This window comes from Sceloporus undulatus, chromosome 9, assembly GCF_019175285.1.
Source record: "Sceloporus undulatus isolate JIND9_A2432 ecotype Alabama chromosome 9, SceUnd_v1.1, whole genome shotgun sequence".
In the NCBI taxonomy this organism is placed as follows: Eukaryota; Metazoa; Chordata; class Lepidosauria; order Squamata; family Phrynosomatidae; genus Sceloporus; species Sceloporus undulatus.
Window position 1 is genome coordinate 19,229,465 of NC_056530.1, and position 26,798 is coordinate 19,256,262.

General features: G+C 45.0%; 3 protein-coding genes across 5 annotated transcripts in view; 2 read left to right on the forward strand and 1 right to left on the reverse strand.

Moving 5' to 3' along the window:
* The first annotated feature begins 1,812 nt into the window (after positions 1–1,812).
* Positions 1,813–20,513, forward strand: KCNN4 (potassium calcium-activated channel subfamily N member 4). The gene is made up of 8 exons (XM_042439322.1): positions 1,813–1,909; positions 8,489–8,898; positions 10,485–10,620; positions 11,871–11,981; positions 12,968–13,086; positions 14,109–14,178; positions 14,447–14,619; positions 16,317–20,513. Exons 1-7 carry the CDS (start codon positions 1,832–1,834, stop codon positions 14,603–14,605), a joined length of 1,083 nt encoding a protein of 360 aa, XP_042295256.1. The 5' UTR covers positions 1,813–1,831; the 3' UTR covers positions 14,606–14,619; positions 16,317–20,513.
* Positions 20,514–21,168: 655 nt separating this feature from the next.
* Positions 21,169–26,487, reverse strand: LOC121915259. 2 transcript variants are annotated; one of them, XM_042439307.1, is made up of 3 exons: positions 26,358–26,487; positions 24,212–24,301; positions 21,169–23,606 (listed from the first exon to the last, which is right to left on the reverse strand). In XM_042439307.1, exons 2-3 carry the CDS (start codon positions 24,293–24,295, stop codon positions 21,408–21,410), a joined length of 2,283 nt encoding a protein of 760 aa, XP_042295241.1. In that variant the 5' UTR covers positions 24,296–24,301; positions 26,358–26,487; the 3' UTR covers positions 21,169–21,407. The 2 variants fall into 2 exon arrangements, with proteins under 2 accessions (XP_042295241.1, XP_042295240.1); XM_042439306.1 differs by lacking the exon at positions 26,358–26,487 and adding an exon at positions 25,501–26,201.
* SMG9 (SMG9 nonsense mediated mRNA decay factor) overlaps positions 26,384–26,798 on the forward strand; it is a 20,304-nt gene continuing 19,889 nt past the window's right edge. The window contains exon 1 of one of the 2 annotated variants that reach the window (XM_042439311.1): positions 26,384–26,520. Coding sequence is in view for 1 of the 2 variants with exons in the window: in XM_042439310.1 (XP_042295244.1) it covers positions 26,716–26,717 (2 nt within the window). In the remaining variant the exon portion in view is untranslated. Of the gene's footprint in view, positions 26,521–26,625; positions 26,718–26,798 lie in introns of those variants that run through there. The other variant, XM_042439310.1, reaches the window with a different exon arrangement.

Consider the following 26,798-nt stretch of genomic DNA (forward strand, 5'->3'; position numbering starts at 1 on the left):
TTCATGGGACCATCATAAGTTGACAGGTGACTTGAAAATGCATGGGTTGGCAGGTGACCTGAAAACATCCAGAGATGGAGACCCCACCATGTCTAGGTTATTGGTTCCATTGCTGATCTTCTTGTGTTCAATCCACATTTATCCTCCTGTAACTCATCTACGAAAAGCTCATGCTGCCAACTTCTTTATTTCAGTTAGTCTCAAAGGGGCTACAAGATCTCTCTACATACTGATTCTATGGACTAACACAGCTATATCTTTTAATTCTGCTTCTCAGCGCTTTGTGCTATTGAGAAATTCTTCCTAGTGTTTGTGCATGTTGGGCGCTTTCCAGTCATTTCTGACTTATGGCAACCCTAAGGCGACCCTCTCATGGGGTTTACTTGGCCAGATTTGTTCAGGGGAGGCTTGCCTTGTCTTCCCTGAGGCTGAGAGCATGCGACTTGACCAATGTCACTCAATGGGTTTGATGGCTTAGCTGAGAATGGAACTGTGGTCTCCAGAGTCGTAGTCCAAGACTCAAACCACTACACTATGCTGCCTCTATCCTTATTCTCAATTTGAATTTGTTGTTTATGGTCAATGTGGGATTAGAAGGGGGAGATTTTACCCGATCATCTCATGAAATACTCGAAGAGGGAGATCACATAAGATTTTAATGGCCTCTGGGCTCACAGCATATCCACCTCCTTCAAATTTTCCTCATGGGATTACTTCTGTACTTCTGAACAACAGAGTAGAAGGAATGGGAAACCAGCCAGTTTTTCTGGATTTAAAAATAATAATCACCTTACCAACCCTCCATTCCTGAGGTGGCCAAAAGGGTTAACTAAGTCCATCCAAGTGCCCAGATGCCACATCTTGGCTCAAGCTTGGCAGTTGTCCCTAAATCTTACCAAAACAAATAGTCAATTTGGGAGTTTTTCCACAAGACGTAGCAAAGCGGTTTGCTCCCAGGCAGGGAGGGCTTGTGGATTTCATAGCAAAGAGGCAGTGAATCTGCTTTGGATTTCAGTCTGAACTTTAAAGGTCCGACGGCTATTTTGAGGATTAAGTTCCTCACTTTGGATAGCTTCTTTAAAATCTGAATTAAAATACACAGCGGCTTCACTGTTCCACTGAATAGAAGCCAATAGATGTGATTGCCTATGGCTGAGAAAATGGGCAGAAATGATATTTGTATGAACTACTACATCTGCTACTCCTCCTATGATAGTAGACAAAACTGGGGCCCTTCACACTGCACAGTTATAGTGCTATGATTCCACTTTAACTGCTATGCTTCTGTTCTGTGGGATCCTGAGATTTGCTTCACCCCATTACAAACCCAGGATTCATTGGATCGAGCCATGGAAGTTAAAGGGGAATAATAGCATTGCAATTGCATAGTATGAATGGACCTCAATGCACTTGATTAATACACTTAAGTGACAAGGCAATTCACTTTGAACTTATTGGTGTCATGTACTGCCACCTTCCTCAACTGTCCTTCAGATGTTTTGGGATATAGATCCAATCAGCCCCAATCAAACCTATAGTTGGTTGGGGATGATGGTATTTGTAGGATTGTACCAGTGAGAGGGAAGCTTATCATGGAGCGAAGTTCTATAATTCAGAATTGGTGAAAGGAGACAAATGACTAAGGTAAAGGCCTAGGAGGTATTAAAAAGGGTTAAAAGGATTCTCTTGGAAGGAGTGTTGCTTCTGCATCATACCTGGGAGTACTGGCTTGCTGATGTGAGAAGCTAAGATGGGTCATGGAGCCCTGCTGTTATGCATCTCTCCTCAATCTGTCTTTTCTTTCCTCTTCCAGTGGTTTGCCTATTCCTTCATGGTGAAATGCCTCATCACCCTCTCCACAGCTGGGCTGTTGATCCTGATCCTTGCTTTTCAAATCAAAGAGATCCAGGTAACCGTAACCTTGATTCATTTGGTCATTTCTAACCAGAATATGTATGAGTACAATGACATCCAAAATCCAGAGAACAGCAATGCCGTTATTGGGCCAACCAATATGCACAGTGCACATGCTGCAAGCTTTTGAAGCTCCACTGGCTTCTTCATAGACAAAGGTGTTAACAGTCATACAGGAGAAAGAAAAAATATGACAATGTTAGAGTTATGTTATGTAAAGCAATGTTATGCTTTACACAACCAAAATTATACCCACATTGGTTTTGTTCAAAGAGTAATGATTCACAGATAACTATGTTATTGTGAATCATTACACCCAAATTCTGCCTGAGCACAACAACCTTGTGAAGTAGACTAGGCTGTGAACAAGGAAAGGTCCAAGATTATCCAGCGAAGGCCATGGAGAATCAGGATTTGAACTTGGTCCTAATGCAACACTCTATTCACTACAATCCCACACGATCTTTCTTTTGTGGCTGTATCTCCTTACGTCATGTTTTATTTTCTCTCACTGCCAGCCTCTGACGGTGAACTGAGGTTTGGCACAACGATGGCATCTGGATCTTTTAAATAAAGAAAATAGCACATATGAGCTGCATAGCTAACCTTCACAGGAACAGTAGATGTTTAGGTGGAAACTCTGGATAGCGTTGCCCCCTCCTTTTGTGGGTTTGTAGACCACCTCTTTGTTTCCACCAGGTTTGAGCCAAGGAACGTAGCAGCGGATTGAACTTTGCGAGACAGATCAGTCTCTGTCATTGAGACCCACAATTTCATATATTCCAACTGTCCCAATTTAGGGGGGACAGTCCTGATTAATCATTTGTCACCTCACTTTCTCAATTTATTTTAACATGTTCATGATTCTCTCTTCTCCCTCCATTTTCACCCATTGTCCTTTGCTTACTTTGGTTGCTGCAAACTGACTTCACAGTGAAAAAGTAGTTTGCATTCAATTTACCCAGCAGATAGCAAGAAGAGTGAAGGAGATAAAGTATGTCCTTCCCAGTAGGCTCAGGCAAAAGCAAACTATTGTAGCCTCTCTTAGCTTGTCTGTTCTTTAGTAATAATATTTAATAATATATTTACATATATTATGTTTGTATGATGCACAGTTTCCGGCACAGAAGATGTTGCTTTCTGTGCAAAACAACTACAGTATGTGCAAATTTTGTGCAGAATAAATCCTCAATTGCAAATAACCAAGAAAGTTACTAAAATGGCTTGTTACTTCCTTAGAGAAGAAACTTAGTGAAGAATGACATCCTTGCTTTGTTAAGGGAATTTCGAAGCCCTGTAAAACACAACATGGAGGGCTGTTAGGAGGAAGCAGAAAATTATTCCATCTCCGTTTTCTGCTGACAGAAGCTGTTTTGTCAGTAGAACAACTTCACTGGATCCTGGCCAGTGGTTCCGGGTAGATGGTGTTTGTTGAGAGCAGTGAACAGGGAAGCGGAACAGAAGTGGCCTTGCCAGGCCCCATCTACATATTTTTAACACCTTGGGGGCCAATCTATCCATGCTTTTCCTTGCCCCAGGTGTGACAGAAATGGTTTGCTGCATAGCTCATGCACATTTGGTATGCACCAGCAACTGCCACATACAGTTGATGGGGTAAACATCAGTACTGTGCTTGTTAAAGAGGGACAGACCGAGGCCGTTGTGCAGTAATTATGTCCTAAACCTATGGCCCAAGGCAGAAACCTGAAACAAGATATTTTTTTGGCTTTAGTGCTTCTGGTGAAGGGCAGGTCGCCTAATCTAAAGTCGCTAAGAGTAAGAATTTGCAGTGTTGGGAAGCTGCTTCCATCATAATAGAATTATGGCCATGGACAGGTTTTGTTCATAGAATCATAGAGTTGGAAGAGACCGCAAGGGCCATCCAGTCCAACCCCATTCTGCCATGCAGGAAATCTAAAACAAAGCATCCCTGACAGATGTCCATCCAGCCTCGGTTTAAAGACCTCCAGGGAAGGAGACTCCACTACACTCCGAGGGACTGTGTTCAACTCTTGTTGATATACCTTTACTTTTTTTGGAGTACAGTTCCCAGAATCCTAGGGGATTCGCTTGGCTGGTGGGATTCTGGAAGTTCTAGTCCAAAAAGATTAGCACTTCCAAGCTTTGAATACAGCACTAACCTGACCAGACCAGAGGGTGAGATCCTAAACCAGAGAGATATAGTGTAAAGCTTCTCCAGAGGTTCAGGAAGATGGTGCGCTTCAGCTATAGGAATATATCAGGGTGCTTCCCCTCTCTCTGCTCTCAGTGACTACTAAATGGCAAAGTTGTGGATGGAGATGCAGCAGGTGAAAGGTTGGTTTCGGGGGAGTCTTGGTCCAATGACCAATTGCCTGAAGTCAGTAGAAAATTCCACTCTTCCAAACAAGAAGTAGGAGAAGACCACCTATGCAGTTGTACACTCAATGTACAGCTCTGATTCTTTCTCTTATTTAACCATAATTTGAGCAAAATATGGTTATATAGCCCTGTTGGTCTTCCTTCATACGCCGGTGATAGGGGACATTGGACGTTCGCCTCCCAAACTTGCCCTGATGGTGCTACCACTGCCCAGCATCCAGAGTGGTAGAGAATAAACAGCATTCAGCCTTGGCCACAGATCAAGGGGTGAAAATGGATGCAAAAAACATACCCTCCAACTGTCCCGAATTGTCAGGCCAATCCCAATTAATCCTCTGTTGCCCTACTTTTCAGCCATTTTTAAATGTCCTAGCTTTTCTCTCTTCCCCCTTTTGTTCTAGGCTTACTTCAGTTACTGCAAAATGAGTCCAAAGTGCATTTATTTGCACTCCATCAACTCAGTAGGTGGCAGGGGAAAGGAAGCGGTCAACTCTTGAACTCCCCAGTAGGCTCAGGCAGAAACTAACTGCTACAGCCTCTCCTAGCTTGTGTGTTCCTTCTCATTAATACCTTTTGCATCTTGACCATACTCTGATATTGCTTGGCCATACATTTTCCAGTTTTCATCCGTGAAATGTTGGAGGATCTGTCTCAGGTCCCATTAACCCTCAAAGCTGCCCTGGTGCAAAAATCATATCAACATAATTGCAGATAACCTAAAGTTATGCTATAGTAGAGTAGTGTATAACAAAGTATAGCATGTTTTTGCACCTGTCAACCTAGTAATGGCCAAATGGAGCCTCATCAGCATTTAGAACTTGTAAAGCTCTTCCACTCTATATACATTAATTTTTCAAATGGCTGGCTTCTGTTGCTAGTTTTAGGAGAGACCGAGAAGCTAATGGAAAGAGCGGATGGGGAGTTGAGGCTTGTACATTCAGCGCCTGGGATATATGCCCAGAAGTTTAGTCTCTCCACCCCATATAGCGAAACTGTGTCATGCTGCCTCTGTTTGAAGCCTATAAGCCTGTAGTGACACTCGGAAAATACACCTCAGAAGGGTTTTTCTTTCCCTCTGGGCCGTTTGATTTCTGCTGCTGATCTGAGCAAGCTGTTTCCTGACTGAGTCACACAGCATGTTTCATCCAAGCTACTGCTGACCGAGTTGGAGGAGTTGGCTAAGTACATTGCAGCATGGATGGTACATGAGCACTAGCATGAGTTGGGTCTCTCGTGGTTCCTCTTTTGGTTTCCCTGGTCTCTATTTGCTAGAATCACTCAGTTTGGTTCGGTATTGATACGTCGACACAAGTGAAATGATACCGTACAGTTAGAAAACTAAATGGCAAACCTATCTAGTAACCTACCAATCTGTTGGGGAGGTTAGAGATTATCCTGCTCTTTGATTTTCATTAGCCAACCCACTTGCCAAATGACAGTTTCATTTGCCAATTCATAATTTGGCCCCGGAACTCAATTGTTAGCAGAACAGCCAAAGTGAAATCTTAATTATGAACATGGAAAATGTTACGGAAATGACTTGAAGGCACACAACAATAACAGTCACAGTTAGCAGGAGGGTTGACCCTATTCTTAAGCAGAGCGAGGGAGTTGCCTTAGGCAGCAGATATCAGTTGTCATGAGAGGCAATACATTGATAGTGATTTAAATTATTATTGCATTTTTACAACTAGGTGGGACTGGGAGAAAGGTGCTCATGGGATTTTCTGCCTATTTGCAGCCTCATGTACCCAAACAACAACAATAATAACAATTATGACTGCTATCTCTTCTTTTCTCCTCCTCCTCTTTTATTTATAGCTCACCTGTTCCAATACTCCAGCAAACCAAGGATAGAGCAGATACATCTTTAAAGTTCTCCTCATACAAACATTGAAAATATTATTAAAATAACTTGTTTTTAGGTACATTGATTTGGGGTCACAATGACTTCTCAGGCAGTCCACTCTCATGGTCCAGACCTAGTTGACAGCATTAGTGAGACTGAAATTGTGCCTCATGCTTTGCACAGACTAGGTCAATGAATGGAGCCCAACCTTTGTTGATTTATAAGATGCAAATAAGCCCGTTGCTGTTTTACTATGTATTTATAGCAATATAGCGGCGGCCCGTAACAATAACGTGTTGTATTTGGAGGTGGAAATTTTTCAAGTATTATCAGCATGCTATCTACACAGAGATAATTTCTTCTTGCACAGGCATGCATGAAGTGCAGACATGGATGAGAAGCAGGCCTAATAAATGCTTTAAACTAAGGATGGGGAATCTTTGATCTTCCAGGTATTTTGGCTGCAACTCTCAACAGCTTCACTGAGTGCTAGTGATAAGGGATTGTGGGGACTGGAGTCTGGGACATTTAAAGGGCCAAAGGTTCTTCACTCTTGAATCAAACCTTATCCAAACTGGTACCCTCAAGTATACTGGGCTAAAACTACTGTCTTCCAACTACTGGGACATCTCTTGCTCTCTTTCTCTATCTCACATGTGTGCATGTGTGTGTGCATGTGCGTGCACACACACATATCCCAATAACTGAATGATGTGAGTTGTAGTCCAGTATGAGAACGAGAGAGAGAGAGAGAGAATGACAGAGCACACACAAAGCTACTTTGTACACGTAATACCTCTGCCAGTCCCTTGTTCAGATTTGGATTTAGGTTCTCCAAAATCCAGATCTGGATTTAGAACCTTTGATGTCAAAATATAAGGCTATGTGTATTCCTGGCTCTGTCTGCGCATGTCAAATAGACAGGCCTCTTCCACTGTCCTCTTGGCGAGGAGTCCAGGTGACACAAAGCCCAATGCCCGGCATAAAGTCCGGACAATGCTCAGTATATCTTTCTTAAAACAATTACGATAAGTCTCTGTTTGCACAATGGAAGATCAGGACTCTCCATTCCAATGCAGGGCAGCTGTTGAAAATATCAGATGATGTCCAGCCCATTCAGCACCAAACCCAGTGAATACCTGTGCTGCCCAGCTGTGCTGCCTAACATGGCCACTTGACAGGAGTGTAAAAGTGATGTGTGTTTATGTTGAATCATAGAGTTGGAAGGGTCCACAAGGGCGATCTAGTCTGCCATGAATGAATAGACAACTCTATGATTCCTATCCAATTTTTGTTTCAGCCACCCTCTGAGGCAGTCCATTTTGCTGTTGAATAGCTTGTACAGTAAATAATATCTTCCTTTTTTTGTGTAATATGAAACTGTTGATTTGTGTTTTAGTCTCTGGGTCAAGAAAGAAGACCCCTCTTCTTCTTCAGTCACTTCCTGAATCTCCTAGCGTTTCTGTTATCAAATTAAATTCCTCCATCCTTTTATTCTTGCTGTTGTACAGGTTTAGTCTTTGCAAAATGATTGGGACCAGTAGTGTTTTGGATTTTTTTTGGGGGGGGGGGGAATTGGTTGCATTTCAAAATACCTGTATTTGCATATACTTACAAAATGAGATGTATTGGAGATGGGATCTGTCTAAACAAACAAACAAAATAATAATTTATGTTTCATGTACTAGAAACTAAGATGTTTTCATGGGTTTCCATGGGCAAGCAGGGATTCGAAGTCTGGTTATAGTCCAGTGCTTACAACGTACTGGTTGTATTGGATTTTGATTGTTTTTTTTAATATTTTTATTAGGTTTAAAAAATGCATCAAGAAAAAAAAAAGGGGGGGGGGAACCACTACGAACATACATACGATCAATATACAGTGGTGCCTCGGGTTACGAAATTAATTCGTAACGCGGCCGCTTTCGTAACCCGAAAGCCTTCGTAAGCCGAATTGCCATAGGCGCTAATGGGGAAAAGCCGCGATTCCGTGCGAAAAAGCCGAAAAAAGCACACAAAAGTTTTTTCGTAACCCGAAAAAACATTCGTAACCCGAAACAATAATTCCCTAGGGATTTTTTCGTATCCCGAAAATTTCGTACCTGGGTAGTTTCGTATCCCGAGGTACCACTGTAACATGGTAACAATCTAACTTAACTATAAACTATACAATAAAACATATGTCGTAACCTCCTATGGTATCTCTCCTCCCCAAATATCTAAACCAGATTCTTTATCTATCCCTCCTCTTCCCACCTTAGACTCTTTCTATTAAGTTCCATCTTTCCTGTTTCCTGTTAAGGATTTTGATTGTTTTTTACTGTTTTATGATAGCTACTCTCTTTGTCTCTTCTCTCTCTCTAGCTCTTCATGCTAGATAACTCCGTGACGGACTGGCGAATTGCAGTCAGTGCTCCAAAGCTGTGCCTGATTGGGCTGGAGCTTTTGGTTTGCTCCCTTCATCCTTTCCCAATGGGAGATTTCCCCTGCCTGGATCCCAAGCCTGAGCAAACCTTCCTGTTCCTTTCCGACATCGACATGCTGCTATCGCTGCTCATGTTCCTCCGTCTCTACCTTGTGCCTCGGGCAGTGCTGCTGCGGAGCAGTGTGTTGGGAGATGCCTCCTATCGCAGCATCGGATCCCTCAACAAGATCCACTTCCAGTACCCTTTTGTGCTGCGGGTGATGGTGAACAGCCAGCCAGGCCGGGTGCTGCTCATCTTTACCATAGGACTCTGGCTCATTGCCTTCTGGGTGCTGTCAGTCTGCGAACGGTGAGGAGCAGTTGTAGCTATTGCATATGGAAAAGTTACTCTTCTAGTATCTACTATCCTGTTGGAAACTGGCAAAGAAAGGATTAAGAGTGCTGGTTCTCCTCTAGTGGCTTCCTGTGTTTCTGTATTGGGCACATCAGATCAACCTTCCCTCTGCAGCCCACTTGTTTTCTGTGCATGCTTTGGAGCCAAAGTAGAGATTTTTCAAGCCCTGTGGCCCTTCTCCATCTGGCCCTCTGAGGGCCACAATCCCTCCCTCATGATATTTCTATAGTTTCCCAGCTTTTGTACAGATCACCACTATCACTACCACGTTTTGAAAGGTTGGCATGGCTCTTCTAAGGCTGCATCTAACCTGCAGAGTTAATGTAGCTTGAAACTGCTTGAACTGTCATGGCTCAATGAACAAATTACAATTCCCAGAATCCCATAGCTTTGAGCCATGGCAGTTAAAGCGGCATCAAACTGTAATGATCCTGCAGTGTGGTAGCATCAGCCATAGATGTATGGGCACAAATAACTCTCGTCTTCGTCTCCATCTACCACTAATGCAGCCCCTGAAATGGAATTTGACTCAAGGTTGAAAGCGATTCCCCAACCTTAGTTTTGATCCAGGAGTTGACAAGCTGCATGTGGTCCCCACGGCTCCAAATGTGGTCCTTAAAAACCCACTCCAGTGTTTAGAGCATGAAAAATAAATGCACCCATGGCAATTGCATTCCCAAAGGCTTTGTCGCCCTATGTATTAATCTCCATGCAGGTACTTGATGGTGACAAGATGGAGGAGACACCATCATGCTCTTTGCCTCATGCAACACCCACACATTAGGATGGCTTTAATCCTTCCCATAAAAGATTCCTTCCTTCTTCCTCCTCAGCGTGACATAGTCCAGAATTGTACACCCTTAATTTCGAAAAAGGGCTTTGTTTTTAAGGGTCATGCTTTTATTCTCTTTGACGTGCAGCCAACAGGTAATAAGCTTACCTGGCAAGCCGGAGGCTATTAGTGAAGTCAGTCACAAAAAAATAAACATTTTTGTCACTTTTGGTGACACTGACTCAAAAAGTGAAGAGAGAGAGAGAGAATAAAAGTTTCTGCATATGATTTCAAAACAAAACCAGATCATCTTGAAAAGCAACATATGGCTCAAAGCTGCAGAGCTGACATGGCCCTATGTATGATCAGAGAGACTATTTGCCTCATTGGCCTGCACCCAATTTCATGTTGGGTCTGCTGCACAGAAGGGTGTTTCTGAAGGAACATTAACTGCAGGGCAGGGGAGTCTATGGCCCTATGGATGTGACTGGGTTGCATTCTTCACCACTTCTTGTTCTGGTTACGGATGATTGGAACAGTAACTGAGCAACACCTTTCCCATGCTTCTTAAGGCATCTTTTGCAACCCTTTTCAAGCTAGGGTTCCCAAGTCTCAATGTCCGGACCCTCTTTTTCAGTCCTCAGAGTGAAGGGTATGAATTTCAGGACGAGAGCATTATCTGGAAAACTGTGTGCATACACGTTGAAACTCCTTATCTCTAATTCTCTATATCTTATCTCTATATTGTATGTTGAACTTCTCTTGACAGGCAGCATATGGATGAGAATGAGTACCTGGGTGGAACATTTTGGTTGATCCCCATCACTTTTCTAACCATTGGCTATGGAGACGTTGTGCCAGTTACTATATGTGGGAAGGTGGTGTGTCTCTTCACTGGAGTTATGGTAAGTGACATGTCTGCAGAACTAAAATGGAAAATGGAAAAGGAAATAATATAAATATATAAAATGTACACTGGCATCCATGCCCAAAACTTTGCCAGATTCTGAATGATGTGAAGTCCATTTCCTGAAATACGAAACACACACATCACTCATAAGATCTAAGTTCTTGAAATATGAATCCATTGGTTTGTTTTCAGTTTTGACCATGTTCCAATTAAGCTAACAAAAGTTAAATACAGTTTCCTTAAGCTGACAAGTCTAAATATCATCTATGCATTGTCTGTCAAATACTGTCCACTAAATAACTGTACGTGTCAACTATCAGCAAATATAGAAATCCATCATTGACGTCAGCCGAGAAATATTGGATTGCATCCAGACTTAATTAAACTTATGACAGACCCTTTGAAATTAATAGGACTTAGGCTCTCATGGCTGAAATCTCACTGGTGAAACCATGGTCTACTCCCAGTATGACAAAGTTGAGAACCTCCAGAAATGATAGCATCTGATATTAAGTATATCTGGAGAACAAATTCTGGGTATCTAAGGCCCTCTTCAGACTGGCCATTAAGGCCGGCCTGGAGGCGGAGTCGGGCCATTGCGTCCAGATGATGCACACCCTGACTCCTCCCCCAGGGTGCCATGATTTCACACACTGCTTCACACGGTGCGCAGCATCATGGCGCTCCTCCAGTGCTGCATCCATATGATGCAGCACCAAAAGAGCACCACCAAGCCTTGGTAACACGGCTATGGCGCCCTTTCCAGGGTGCAATAAGGATCTGCTTTTTGTGGCCCCTTTTTGCGCCCTGGAAAGACCAGATCGGGGTGACAGCGTGTGGTTGCCACAGCCCCGATCCAGCGCAAAAAGGGGTGGCTGCAGAGCCCCAAAGTTTACAATAGGAAAATTTTGGGGAGGGGAATTTGTATCAGCTGTGTGTGAAATATGTCTGGGTATTTGTGGCTCCACTTCAAGGAACAAAATATTTTTAGCAGAGCCACCATGGCCATACCAGGATTGTGGGAGCTGTAATCCAACATAACAGTTCCAATTTATGGTTTTCAGTTGGCCATTAGTCAAACTATTGCCCCATCTAACTTAGTGCTGTCTGGAAGAGGTTCTCCAGAGGTTCTCCCAGAGACTGAACAACATGGGACTTACACCCAACATGTGTGTTACTGTGCCTGTGCTATAGTCTCGCCCTGTTATTCTTTCTTCCCTTATTATACTCTGCTTTTCTTTTCAGGGGGTGGGCTGCACAGCACTTTTGGTAGCCGTTGCAGCGGATAAACTGGAGTTCACCAGAGCTGAGAAACACGTTCATAACTTTATGATGGACATTCAGTGTGCTAAAGAGGTAAGCAAGAACCAATGACCTGCTGCAAGAACCACTGACAACGAATCTGCGGGCCAGTATTCCCACTGTGATCTGTTGTGGGTTGTGTGCTTCAAGGTTTAGAAATCTCTAGAGGTTTTGGTTCAAATAAGTTGTGGGGTTCTGTTAAAATAAGGTGAGATTCTCTTTTGTTTTAACGGGGGATCATGATCTCTGGAGGTTTCGAAAGTAAACATAGAAAGATTTTCTAGGGCCCCCACAAAAACCCCCAAATGTGGGTAGGTTTGCCAACTCTCAGGAACTAGCCCTGACTCTCTAGTTCTCATGAATTGTCTCCTTCTGGGAGATGAAGGTACAAATTCTCCAGTTTTGGTAGGTTCATCTCTGAGTAAGACAAGAGATCTGTGTGCAAATTTAGTTCATCTAGTAGAATAGCCCCGTTGTCTAATATTTCTGTCTTTATTCTTGACAAAAGATGTTCTCCCTCTCCCTTTCTTTTTGGTGCATCTGCACTGTAGAAATAATGCAATCTGACACCACTTTAACTGCCATGGCTCCATCCTACAGAACTCTGGGATTTGTAGTTTTGTAAGGAACCAGCACCTTTTGGCAGAGAAAGCTAAATACATTTTAAACTACATACTGCCCAGGAGTCTCTAGGATGGACCTACAGCACTTAATAGTGTTGTCATATTCTCCCTCTGCCTGTGCAGATATCTTTGTTGGAACGACAAAAAGTGAACAACTGTAGTTGGTACTCAGTGTATAAAACTTAACACTATCACCAGGGATCATCCCTAAGTCCCACGTTTTGGGCCAGAAATCTCAGGGCTTGGGATGTGGGCCATGTGTAGTCCACACCTGGTCTGAAAGTCTGGAGCAAATGATTGACATTAATGTGGGGACCCAGATTTTGGTTGACACTGGCCCACTTCTTTCTGAGAGCCTGGGCTTTAACCGGCACTTTGAAGTTGCCCCTTCTCATCCAATTTTGCATTCACTTCCAGATGAAATGCTCTGCTGCCAACGTGCTGCAAGAAGCTTGGATGTTATACAAACACACCAAGAGGAAGGATGGACGAAGAGCACGCAAACACCACCGGAGGCTGCTGGCAGCCATCCATATGTAAGTGGATGGGATGCAGCAGGATGTTTCCTTGGTTTCTACGTCTAACCCTGGGAAAGATTGAAATCTGGTGTTTAGAGGGAATTGGGCATTGCAGCTGGACATTCATGACTTCCGAAATGCCTACAAGGTTGGAACAGTACGATGTTGAAAAGAACATAACTATGCTACTGGGATTCCCAAGAAACGTAGTTCTATGGAGAGACAGAAGCTGCATGTGCACTGCAGAAATAATGCCGTTTGACACCCCTTTAACTGCCATTGATGAATGCTATGGATCCCTGAGATTTGTAGCTTTGCACGACATTTAGCCTTCTCTGTCTGGTGCCACAACAAACTACAGTTCCCAAAATTCTATAGCACTAAGCCGTGACAGTTATAGTGGTATCAAACTGGATTATTTCTGCAGTGCAGATGCAGCCTATGGGGTGTTATGCACTCTGGTGAATGCAGTGAGCATACTTACACAACTATTGCCATCAGGGTTTCATTTTATTGAAACTGTATGTTTCCTTCTATTCTCTTTCCTTTTTAATTCTTTTAAAAAGGTGAAAATTTGTCCCTCAAACCATAGTAGCATCTCAGTATTCTCTGTTGTTGTGTGTTCTCAGCTCATTTCCAGCTTATGGCGACTTGAAGGTGAACCTATCACTGGGTTTTCTTGGCAAGACTTGTTCAGAGAGAGGGTTGCCTTTGCCTTCCTCTGAGGCTGAGAGACTGTGACTTGCCCAAGGTTGTCCAGTGTGTTTCCATAGCCAAGCAGGGATTCGAACCTTGGTCTCTAGAGTTGTAGTCCAACACTCGAACCACTATACCATGATGGCTTATCAGTATTCCCTTACATGTGATTAAAAAACCTTGAAAGAACCTTAGGGCAGACCCAAGAATTCACTTGAAATGCCTCCCACATAAAATGGAATGGATGTAGAAACAACAAGCAAAGCCAAAGGAGCTATATCATGGGAACTCACATTTATTTAGATCATCCTAGAAGAACTCAAGCTCTTCCTCTCTCTCTGTAGGTTTCGGCAGGTTAGGATGAAGCACCGGAAGATCCGAGATCGAGTCAACACCATGGTGGATATTTCTAAGGTGAGTTTTCCACTAGAGACAGCAATTCCCAGTCTGGAGCTTTTGCACTGAAACAGTAAGATGCATGCATCACTTTTCATCATAATCATCTTTAAGCATAGTTCTGGGATTTGTAGTTTTTGAGACATTTAGCCTTTCTATCAGAGAGCTGCGGTGCTACAGCAAAATACCAGTCCCAGACTTTCATACCATTGAGCCAAATTCTGTTCTGCTGCATCCCTAAAAAACAGAAATGTTCTTATTGTGCCCTGTCTGCCCTCCTTCCCAGATGCAGATGATCATGTGTGATCTCAGCTCGAACCTTAGCAACTCCCACCATGAGCTGGAGAAGAGGATCGAGTCCCTGGACAGAAAACTGGATGAGATGACCAAGTTGCTTTCACTCCTTGTGGAGTCCAAGCATCAGAAGGCACAGCCGGTGTCCTAATTCCTCCAAACTAGGTATGGCATTTGAAACCAAATCCCGGGAATCTATGGAATCAATTTTGCCAATGTGAGCCATTGAGCACCAATTGCTTAATTTTCTTCCAGTTGCAGTTACTTGCTCTTCACCAGAATCTGGAATCTGTGAGGCTATTTTATCCTCACCTGTGCCTTAGGCTTCATCTGTCCTGCAGAAATAATCCAGTTTGACACCACTATAACTATCATGGGTCAGTGCTATGGAATTCTGGGATGGTAGTATGTTGTGGCACCAGAGCTCTCTGACAGAGAAGGCTAAATATCTCACAAAGCCACAGTTCCCAGAATTTCATAGCATTGTGCCATGGCAGTAGAAGTGGTGTCAAACTGGATTATTTCTGCAGGGTGAATGCAGCCTCAGTACATTTTTTGTGGCCACCCAAAGCCAGACTGGAATCCTCTCCACTCTGATCCCCTCAAAAGCTTTTTAAAAATGGAAAAATGTGTTATAAACATAATCACCGTACAAGAACCAAAAGTATTGGAAATGGCTTTCAAACACAGCCATTGGCTTGCCCTCCAACTTCCCCAAATATCATGCTATTGCCATTGTATAGACTTCATGTCAAAGGGGGCCAGGGGTGCGCATATAGATGATGACAGTCATATTCTATATACCAGATCTTTTCTCGTGCACTACACTGTTATCCAGAGAAGAGTCAAAAGCAAGGGTGGGCAAAAGTGGAAGACTACAAAGCTGCATTAACCCTCTAGACCATGGGAGGCTGTACCTGCTCCTATCAATAATAATAACAACAAACAAACAACAACATCCTAGCATTCTAGGGGACATGGGGACATGTTTTGGGACCTTCCTGGACACCTAGTGGGCATTTGAAGCACACACACATATACAAACACACAAATACGTATGTAGGGGATTTTGTGTGTGTGTGCAAAATTTCGTTTTGACTCCCAGGTGGTCCAGTGGGGCTCCAAATGTAGTGGAAATAAATGCCCTCCACACCACTTTAGAAATAATTTTTGGGCATGTCAGATCAATTCTTTTGACCACAGGCCCCCGACAAAAATGGCCCACAGGATGCACTTTGCCCATCCTTGGCGTAGAGGTTGGCCATGTATGTCAAGGTACAACCAGATCCATTTATGGTTAGAAATAAATCAGGGAGCCCCAGTAATGGACTACAGAACCTTTGCCACATTTAGCTCATTATACAGAAAACTTGGGAAAGTAATATAAAATAGTCCCTAGCCCCAACTTGGAGAGCCAGTGTGGTGTAGTGGTTTGAGGGATGGATGGCGAGATTGGGAGACCAGGGTTTGAATCTCTGCTTGGTCATGGAAACCCACTGGGTGATCTTGGGAAAGTCAATCTTTCTCAACCTCAGAGGAAGAAAGGGCAAACTCTCTCTGAACAAATCCGGGCAAGAAACCCAGATTTGTTAGGGTTGCCCTATGTCAGAAATGACATGAAGGCACACAAGAACCATCCCCAAATTTGAGAATGGCCCTTAAAAAGATATGGGGAATGTTACTTTTTTGTGCCTGATTCCAAATGATCATAGTGACTGGAGATTTCTGGGATCTAAAAGTAATCTAATTTCCCCCCTATGCTTCCTCCCTGCACCAAGGATGCCCTCTTTTTCCAGGCTGTTTTCGGCTATATCCCATTGCCTAACTTCTGCACTGATTGGGATTTCTGCTTTCTATTTTAGGTGGCTCAAGAGATGATGCTGATCTTGTCCACTGCCTGGGGTTTCATCACAACGGTGGAGAAACTTTGAAAACACTACTGCCACTATAGGATCAAGCAGTGTGTAAGGCATGCTATGGGACTACACCTCCATCTTGCGGCAAAGGCGAATCACTACAGACATTTTGCCAACTGTGCTGTTATCATCACCCAATAGCAAAGGGTGAAGACCAGCGCTCTGAATTTTATTCTCCATGGAAAGACTTCTCGTGCCTCTGGAAGAATTGTGCGGAGATATGCAAGCTTTGTTGCGGGGGATCCTGGATGGAAATCAAAGCCATAACATCCACTCCTCTTACAGGCTTTTGAGCTACACACACACATAAAAAAAGAGCTATGGTAACAAAACGTTACAGATAGGAAATAGCGAGAAATGTACTTGATTAGCGGAAGAAAGGCTCAGAGCCATGGAATGCAAAGGCCTTGCCCTTTTTTCCCCTTTGGCAGAAGTAACGTCTTCCATTTTGGGCAGGACTCAAATCTGCAGGAAGCAGTTGGTTGGTAACTGTTGTGCAGGATCTTGAAGGTGACGGTGAAGGAGGATTCCACCCTCTGAAATCTTGGCTTGGGTCATCTCTAGCAAGTTACAGGTGCCTCTGAACCAGGAAACTTCTCTGTATACTGGGAAAGGAGTCTTGTTTTGGAGAAAAGCATGTTCATAGTATTTAACGCTCCTTTAAATGACTAGTACAGGTGACCAGATTGGCTACAGAAAACAGGTGGGCCTATGGAGTATCAGCCAGCCTGCAGTATCATTTGCTATAGAGGATGGTTAAAATGTGCCTTAAACAGTATAGTTAGAAACACAAATGGCAAAGAAAAAGCAATACCAAGAATGAGGAGGATCTTAAGTACTCAGATTGCAGTCTGAAGATCTTAGCACAACTCCAGTTCAAACAGAAGAGCTGAGAAGGGCTTTTTTTTTTTGATGCGCAGCACTATGGCACTTTACTGGATACTGTGTAAGGTGGACCAATAGTTTGAGTCAGTTTGAAGTCACTTTTTCTAACCATTTCTCAAACAGGGATTGGAATGGTGAGTTATGTAGCTCAGGAACATCTCCAGGCATCTCATAAGTGCTGGAAACCCTGGAACTGATTTATTGATATAAGACAGACAAGCCATGGATATGGGGCTTGTTTAAGATTCGATGGCAGAAAATTAAGGAATTTCCCAACTTTTGGTCTATCAGGTTAATGCTGTCCTTCTCAATCTAGGACTCTTCAGCTACATTAAACTAGAACTCCCAAAATGTATCAGTAAACTGGCTAGAGGGAGTTGCAATCTTAATACATCTGGAGCAGTGGCAGCTGGAAGTTTCCACACAAGAGGGGCAATGAACCCATTCTAAAGTTTGCCTAAATGTAAAAAAGAATATTCAAGAGGTTGAATGCTATTCCCCCCAAATAAGTTCAACATCTCAGATAGTTCCTTAAACTCTAAACTGAATGTATTCACCACCCCACTGACACATGCATCAGCTGCTACTGATCTGGAGGATGTCAAGTTGGGAAGGGCTACTAAGACTAGCAGCTCCCATTCTTTGGCCCTCCAAGGGGCTTGGACTCCATAACCATTGGCCATGCTGACTGAAGGTGCTGCAAGTCCAAACTTTGGGAACCACAGCTATAGGGAGGACTGCTTTTGCCAGAGAGAAGGGATGGAAGAGCTTTGCACTAACAAATGTTTAGATTACAGCTCCCCCGGTTCTTATCCCTGGCTGTGCCTGTGGCATCTGACAAACCTTGTGGGGCAAAACTCTGGGAGTAAATAGGCTTTTGGTCCTTGGCCAAGACAGTATAGTTGGAGCAGAGCAGGTCTGGGTGGCGGCTTTTAGCACCCCGTTCTCTTTGAAGAACTGGCTGCATTCAACTGTGGTCTGAACGGCAGGTCCTGTTGAGCAAGGAATCTTCAGGGCAAACTCTTGACCACCCCGTGTGGTACCTTTTTGATGAACAGTAAAGATTTACTATACCCTTCATCAGCAATGGAATCCTCTTATACAATAGGTTCACATCCTGATAACACATATGGCTTTTCTGATTTGGCACAGGCTAGCCAGCATGGGGTAGTGGAAACTCTGGAAACCAAAGTTCAAATCCTCACTCAGCCATGGAAACCTATTGGGTGATTGTACGCAAGTCACACTCTTTCAGCATCAGAGATGCACTGGCAAAAAACCCTCTGAACAATTCTTGCCAAAAGAACCCTGTGACAGTCTTGCGTTATGGTTGCCATCAGTCAGAAACGTTTTGAAGGCACACAACAAAGTCCAGTGTACAAGTAGACCCATCTACCTCACAGGGTGGCTGCCAGGATAAAGGACTGAGCCCTTCAGGATGGAAAACCAGGCCAATAAAAACACATTTCTATGCAGTTTTTGCACTTCCACTGCAGAAGCCAAAGAAAGAGAAGGCATCCGGGGGCAGGATTTATGACATGTTCCACCCATGAGCAGATGAGGGAATGATCTCCCTAACACATCAAATCTATTACAAGCCCTACAAAACAGCTGATAAAAAGTGACATGTTGGGAGCAGCAGAGACTTGCAACACAACAGATGACAAAGTAAATGGAAACAACAGACCAGAGTTGAGGAACTGCTGGGCTTCCAGTTATTTAACTCTGACAGGAGTTGTAGTTCTTCCATATCTAAAGTGCCCCTGGTTTTCCATCAAAGTTCTAGATGCAGAGAGAAAAACCTCAGCAGATAAAGAAAACCTCCATCTACAAGCACAATATACTTCTGAACAGAAGACTTTTCATACCCATTCAGGGTTTGTCTGGTAGCTGCTGCTTGAAACCCAAATGTTAATGTAATAAGACTTTTGACTGGAGTGAGGAAGGCAATCTTTCACTTTCTCCTGAGAATGAGCCTTTAAAACAGGTTCATAATTCGCGCTTTCAGTTGTTTGTTGTCAGCCATGACTAAAGAAAGGCTTAATCAATCTCTTCTCAGGGTGCTTCCAGCAAAGACAATGATGATTTCAGAAAGCAGAGCACAGACAGGCTCTGGGATGTTTTCATATGCTGTGGCTGCACATGAGTCACTTTGTAGAAAGCACATAATCTTAGAGTTGCCAGTTAATTTTTTTTTCCTGGCAAGGTCCCTGTATCTTTAATAGCTGCATTACTGTTATTGGGCATGGAGAAGTAGTAATAGGAAATGCTTCACCTTCTCAAATCAGCCCCCATTGCTTTTCAGGGCACATGAGCACTGCTAGGAAAAAAAAGCTGGCAACCCTGACTTTTCCTATGCAGAAATATGTAAGGTACAGAAGAACCTTACAACCTTAATGGTTGTCACCCCATTAGCCTATTAAATGTAGATGGCCATAGTCTAATCAAATCTGCATTAATTTGCACATTGGACAATGGAATGAATCCAGGCTAACTTAGCTGAGTTCAGTTACTGCTGAAATCGGGCCATACTATGACTGAAGTTGACCCACCTATTTTCAACAGGAGTAACATACATTGAACTTAGTCTGGAGCCAGCCTAATAGTTAAAGTGAAACACATGCATAACTTCTTTTTTAGAAGATGGGCACATATTAATATTGCAACAGGAGTCATGAGAGCAGGGGTGGAGAATCTGTGATCTAAGGGCCACATATAGCCTATTCCTAAAGGTAGGGAAAGCCTAAGAGAAAACTGCCAAACATAACAGTGGAGGAGAGCCAAAACTGAGACCAATGGAAGAAGAAAGGAGTGAATGAAAGACAGATGCACCCACACTGATTTGTTCCTGTTCTTTCCATTTTTATTTCAGACCTCCATACACATTTCGTTTATCCCAGAGTATTTTCCGTCAGACCCCGGTATGATCAGAGATTTTTGATACCAGCTCTCAAAGTGGGTTTATTTTTAATCCAGGATAAAACCCGAAAGAACAGGAACAAAGTCTGGCACTTGCTGGCAAGAGCATCTCCTGCTTTTCTTGACTGCCTGGTAGGCAGAGAGGAGTAGCAACGTTGACAAGACAGAAAAAAGGGGGGCTCAGTGAATTGTACTTGAAGGAATATGGCCCTGAACCAAAGGTTCCACCACCCCTCCCTCAAAGACATCCAGTTTTTCCCTCGCTGGAGGGAATGTTTCTCCTCAGATGGTGCTTTGTCACCTTGTTTTTATAAGTGCTTATATAAAAATAAAAATTTACACCTATTTCAAAAGCTATTGTTTTGAGTCACTGAGGATACATTTTCCATCAGTCTATATGCATTTGCCATCTGTTCATCATTGCACATGCACACACCCCCAGGTAGCGTATCCCTTTTTCCAAACTGTTCTGGTTAACTTATCCTTCTGGTGGGTTGGGCATCTTCTGGTCCTCCAACTGTTGCTGGAATTCAGTGCCCAGCATCCTTCACCATTGGCTAGGAGTTGATGAGAGTACAAGTGCTAACAATACCTGGGGAATGACAAGCTGCCCACCTCTTGGTTTATGTGGGGGGTATGCACACTGGGGCTGGCCAGATGCTGTTGAACAACCCCCAGCTGCCCTGGTTGATAAAAAGCGATGAATGCTGGGAGGCACAGTTTAGCAATATCTGGAGGAAACCCTGTAGCACCTTTGAGACTAACTGAAAGAAGTTCATAGCATAAGCTTTTATAGACTGTCTACTTCACTAGGTGCTAGAGGGTTCCTTTCTATCTTCTTATGCTGATACAGACTAACATGGTTTCAGTTTGCCTACCCCTTGGTTTATGTGAACACAGCCCACACTACAGGTTTATGTAGGACCTTGAAAGGTTCCCTCAGCTTTGTTCTCCCTGAGACCTCACAGCAGCAGGCAAGAGAGAATTCAAAGGCTCAGTATCTTCAATGTTTAATTATCATAATCATCAACACTGGAAAAACCAAACCAAACCAAAACATACATCCCAACACTTATGCTTCACAACCAGTAAACCATTTCTGACTAAATCCTCCCCAGAAGAAAAAGGCCTCACATTCTCATGTCCCACCCCCTCTTCAAAATCAGACCTCCAGTCAAGAGGCTCCAATTTTCCCTCCCCCTTAACCCAGATCCCCATGACAGTTGTCCTGTTTCAAGCTGAAGAGAGGAAGCCCGAGAGGGTGTAAACCCTCAAGCCAGGCTTCTGGCTCCTCACATGATGCCAGAGGTAACGGGGCAAGCGTTGGAAGCTGATTCCACAAGAGCAGCTAAAACGGGCTGGGTCAGGCCTGCAGGTTCCATGTTTTGCTAGACGTCTGTGTCCTTGAAGGGACTTCCCACAGGTTGAACAGATAAAGAGGGCTTCCTCCAGGTGTTGGAGCTGGTGACGCAGGAGATGCAATAGGCCACGGAACAAAGCCCCGCATTCACACAGGTAACTCCGCCCCCGACGCTTGGGCCCTTTCTGGTGGGAGCGGAGCTGGCACATCCGGCTATAGCGCACGCCACAGTCAGGACACTTAAAGCGTCCAAGACGTTTTTTAATGGTTGGTTTTCTAGTTCTATGGAAGGCTCGCCTGCGGGAGCTTTTGCACGGGAGGTCCACTTTTGACTTTTGGCCACACGAATCCCCCTCTATCTCCACAACAATGACATTCTCTGTCACCTCCTCAGTGTGATAGGCTTCTTGCCCACTTTGCATGTGGGGCTCCCAAGGCTCGGAGGCTACAGGAATGCCACCCCCTGTATCATATTCCAGGTCTAAGACTTCAGGACGGTCCTCGGAGGTACCAGGTGCCAAGCGGACAATCTGGGAACCTTTAGGTGAAAGGCCAGTGTTTGCACTAGGAGACAGCTGCTTGTTTTGCTGGGGCGAGTTTGGAAGGTAACCTGGCAATTGAAAAGTTGTTGTTTGGGTTTCCCAATTCTTCTCTCCTTCATCTGTTGGCTCTGCGTGGTCCAAGGTCAATGTGTTTCCATATGGAACTGTTACAAACTGAGATTCTTGGTGCAACGGGACAAAATGGAGAGTTGCTGAGTCCAGAGAAGACAAGTGAGACTCTTGGTCCAAGTAAAAAGTGGGTGACCCATCCGAGGTCTTAATGATCACCTGTTGAAGGGGACTGGACTCCACTTGGCTGTCCACAGTGGCTGTTTGCTCCTCAGTCTGTAGGAGCACAGTCCTAAAAAGGGCGCAAGGATTCTGGCCTGCCCAGTCAGCTCCAACCACTGTCTGGGAATTCAATCCTGCTTGGCTGTCCAGGAGAGCTGCTTGTTCTTCAGCCTGGAGGAAGAGGGGCCTCACCTCATTTACGTTCCCCTCGCTGTCAAAGACAGTGGCTTGAACTTCAGTGTAGTGATGATCTGGCACAACAGGCACAGCCTCTGACCCGGCATCATCCAGGATGATGATCTGATTTTCAGCATTCAGGACCGCTGGCTGGTAGATCGCCCCTGCCACCTGACCTTCCAAAACGGCTTCTTGCTTCTGCCATGGCTGCAAGAGATTGACACCACCTTCCCCGTCCAGGATGGCAACTGAATTTCCCGGACAGGTGGAAGTGAGCAGGCCTTCAGACTGTGTACCCTCGGTGGCCAATTTTTTATGGTGCCGGAGTGCCTTCCGTCGGCTGGCTTTCAAAGGCTTGTCTGGCTGGAGGCCCTTTGGCTGCCTCAGAGTCTCTTGGGCAACTGGGATGCCAGAAACATCCATCCCTCCTCCCAATGGGCTTTCGTTGAGGGCCTTGTAAAAATAGGAGACCTGAGAGGAGCGCCTGCTTCCCTTTCTGTGGCAGACTTTGATGCCTTTGCGCACTAACTTCAGGTGCCACTTGGTGTGGCGGGCAAAATGTTCAGGGTGAAGAAACCGCTTGCCACACTCCAAGCAGCGCAGCTTGCGGGGTGGCGAGTGGGGCCGAGGCCAGAGCTGCCGCCGCCGCTGTTGTTCTTGTTGCTGCTGCTGTGCCATTGCCTCCTGCTGCTGTGACTCCTCCTGAGCATGGTCCTGGAGGTGTTGGGCATAGTGCCACTCTTCCATGAACACCTGGAGGCACTTCTGGCACTGATAAGCATCAAATGCTGGGATCCCTGGAGATGATGGAATGCTTGGGCGCAATGGGCAGGGGTACCTGGGTGGGAGTCGGTTCTCGCAAGCTGGAGACTTCATGGCAGAGGGAGGGGCTGCTGGCCGCTGAGTTGGCATGCGCTGAGCCTGCGGGCGTCGAACTGGTGGTCGCTGTACAGCCCGGGGCGGGCGTCTAGCAGGCAAGTAGAAGCTTAAATATTCCTCTCCATCATCATCACTGCTGGAGACATCTAGGGATTCCCAGGAAAGGTAATTTTTGGCATTTTCCTAGTAGAGGAGGGAAAGTGGAGAGCTATTAGCAGAAAGAAGGGGATAGAGCCACCATTAAATATCACACCTTATTGACAGGGCTGTGTGTAAAACACCCACGTTAACATGGGAAGGCGGGAGGAGGGGGAGAAATCAGAGAATGAATGTTTGCTGCTGGGCTCAAGTTTTCTGATCAACTCAGCCCTCTTTTAATAAGCATCTAGTCCTTATTATTGTTTATCTTGGAGATTCCAGGGACTACATTAGCAAGCCTAAGGAATTGCTGAATAAGTCTCCAACATTAGATGGGAAACCAACAGAATCATAAAATATTAATGTCTAAAGGTCTCTGAGGTAGGCTGGAGATGGACTCTTATCTAGAGATGCGAAGGCCTTGAAAAGAACTAGAAAAAAGGTAAGACTATGTACAAGTATCACATATTTACAATTCATAACATTTCATAATCCATTTTTTCAATATTTCTGGGGGAAGCGTTTTCCCCCTCCATTTTTATCCAGCTTTTCACATCTTTTTTTGCTAAGGTCTTTTTCTACCACATATACAACCACAACAAGACAGATGTAGCAATGCTTCTGTAATTGCAAGGATTCGCACTCCATACCAAATGCAAAGGCAACTCCTCCAGCGTCCCATCTTCGGTCACTTCAATTTCAGCTCCAACTTCCATTCCTGCCACTGCATCCATTGGGACCTGGAATGAGAGAAAACCAGTGAGTAATGACCACAGCTTTCACTCCCAAAGCCACAGGTTTCAATCCAGAATTGAGAGACATGCTGCATGATCAGCCCTCAAGCCCCAGGAACATGTCACAAAGAGGGGGAAAAGCCACCTTAATGCTTGGAAACCTCAAGGAAGAACGCAAAGACAATTCTGCTGACAAACTCAAAGAGGGTAGTCCCTGTCCTAATCCATTTTATATGTGACATCCCTTCAGAAGGGCCCGAACAGACAGGCCAAAATAAAGCTGCTTTGGGTCACTTTGGAGGTATGCGTTTTAAATGATGCATGCGTCCTAAGAGGCCAAAAGCCATGCTCCAGTCCTCCTCTCATTGAGGAGGGAGCAAGCTTGTTTTCTGCTGCTCCAGAGAACAGGACCCAGAACAATGGATGCAAGCTGCAGGAAAAGAGATTCCACCTTAACATTAAGAGGAACCTCCTGACAATAAGGGTTGTCCGACAGTGGAACAAACTCCCTTGGACGTTATAGTGGAGTCTCCCTCCTTGGAGGTCTTTAAACAGAGGCTGGATGGCCATCTGTCAATGGGGATGCTTTGATGGAGAGTTCCTGCATGGCAGAATAAAGGGGTTGGACTGCATAGCCCTTGAAGTCTCTTCAAATACTTAAACAGGGCTATCATATCCCCTCTTAACCTTCTCTTCTCCAGGCTAAACACTCCCAGCTCCCTAAATTGTTCCTCACAGGGCATGGTTTCCACACCCTTCACCATTTTGGTCACCCTCCTTTGGATACGCTCCAGTTTCTCAACATCCTTTTAAAATTGTGGTGCCCAGAACTGGACACAATATTCCAGGTGAGGCCTGACCAGAGCAAAATAGAGCGGCACTAGTACTTCCCTTGATCTAGATGCTATAGTTCTATTGATGCAGCCTAAAATCGCATTGGCCTTTTTAGCTGCCGCATCACACTGTTGACTCATGTTCAATTTGTGGTCTACTAGGACTCCTAGATCCCTCTCACACGTAGTTTCATTCAGCCTATGGGCAAGTATTCCCCAATGCTTCCCTATGGGCAAGGGTCAGGTTAGGCCTCCTGCTCTCCTTCCCAAGCGCCCTCCTTGACCTAGAAGGACGCCTACGGGTCCCTCTCGCGGCCAAAAGGCGGGGACTGGCGAACCCAGGCCTCCTCGTTCCGCTCCGGCTGGACCTACCAAGGCGTACCCAGCGGGCCTAGCCGCTGCCCCGGAGCGGCCCAAGAAGCCCTCCCGCATGATGCTGCGCTTCCGACGAGGGAGGCAACCGGAAGTACCCACTCAGCGCTGGAACCCCGCCCCTCCCTGTTTCCGCTTTTCCTCTCTATCTCTTCGCGAGTCTAGAGCGCTTCCCGTTCTCTGCCAGAAGCAGGCCCGACGCGCATGCGCAGAGTGGCGCAGAGCATGCCGGGAATTGTAGTTCCCTCACAGTCTCAGCCATTCTCCGTCCTAATGCGGTCCCAAACACACTGCAGGAATAACCCAGTTTGAAACCGGTATAATAATAATAATAATGCCCTGGCTCAGTGTTAAGGAATCCTGGGGATTGTAGTTTATTGTGGCCCCACCAGAGAAGGCTCAATGTAGTTCACAGAACTACAGTTCCCAGAAACCCCCAGCACAAATCCAGACTGCAGTTAAAGCAGTCCTCAAAGTGGGATATAAACTTTCCCTGTCAAAGGGCTCTGGTGCCTGACCAAACTACAAATCCCAGGATTCCAGAGCATGGAGACATGACGGTTAAAGCGGTGCCAAAGTGTTTTATATCTGTAGTGTGGGCACATTCCCCATTTTCCCTTCCTTTCCTCCTTCCAAAACCCCCCTGAATAGGGCCCTTCTAAGAGGAATGTTTGGTGCGCATGCGCAAGACTGTCAGACATAAGGGACGCGCTAGCCCGCGACGCTTAGAATCGATTTGAACGGCGCATGCGCGAACCCAAGCTACAACTGAATCTAGCGGCGCATGCGCCAACCCCAAGCTAACGACCCTCATCGACCGCGGAGCCCGGGAATGACTTCCTGCGCGTGCGCACTACCGAAAGCAGCAACGGTGGCCGACGAGGTTCGCTCCACGACGATTTTTTCCAAGATGCGTTGATTCACACACCGCCGCAGCCCTCGTCGACGCTTGACGCTGCCTTGTGGCTCGCGTGCCTTCAATAAACGAAGCTTATCGGCTTTCAGCGAGGCGCCGCTCAGGTATTTTCTCCGCGGGAGGGAATGTAGTCCTGGCGCTAGTATCCCTCCGCGGAGGGTCAGCACTGCTGCTGTGCGCAATATCCATCCGCTTCCTATATAGTTCCGGCTTGTATTTTGGTTTCCCCTTTTCGTATCCCTCCGCGTGGGAAGGACTTATCACCCAGGGCTTCGTCCAAGATATCCATCCACGGTTTAATGTAGTCCTATATATATATATATATATTCATTAAAATTTAAACTACTACAATCATACCATCACGCTTAAACATGGAAAAATA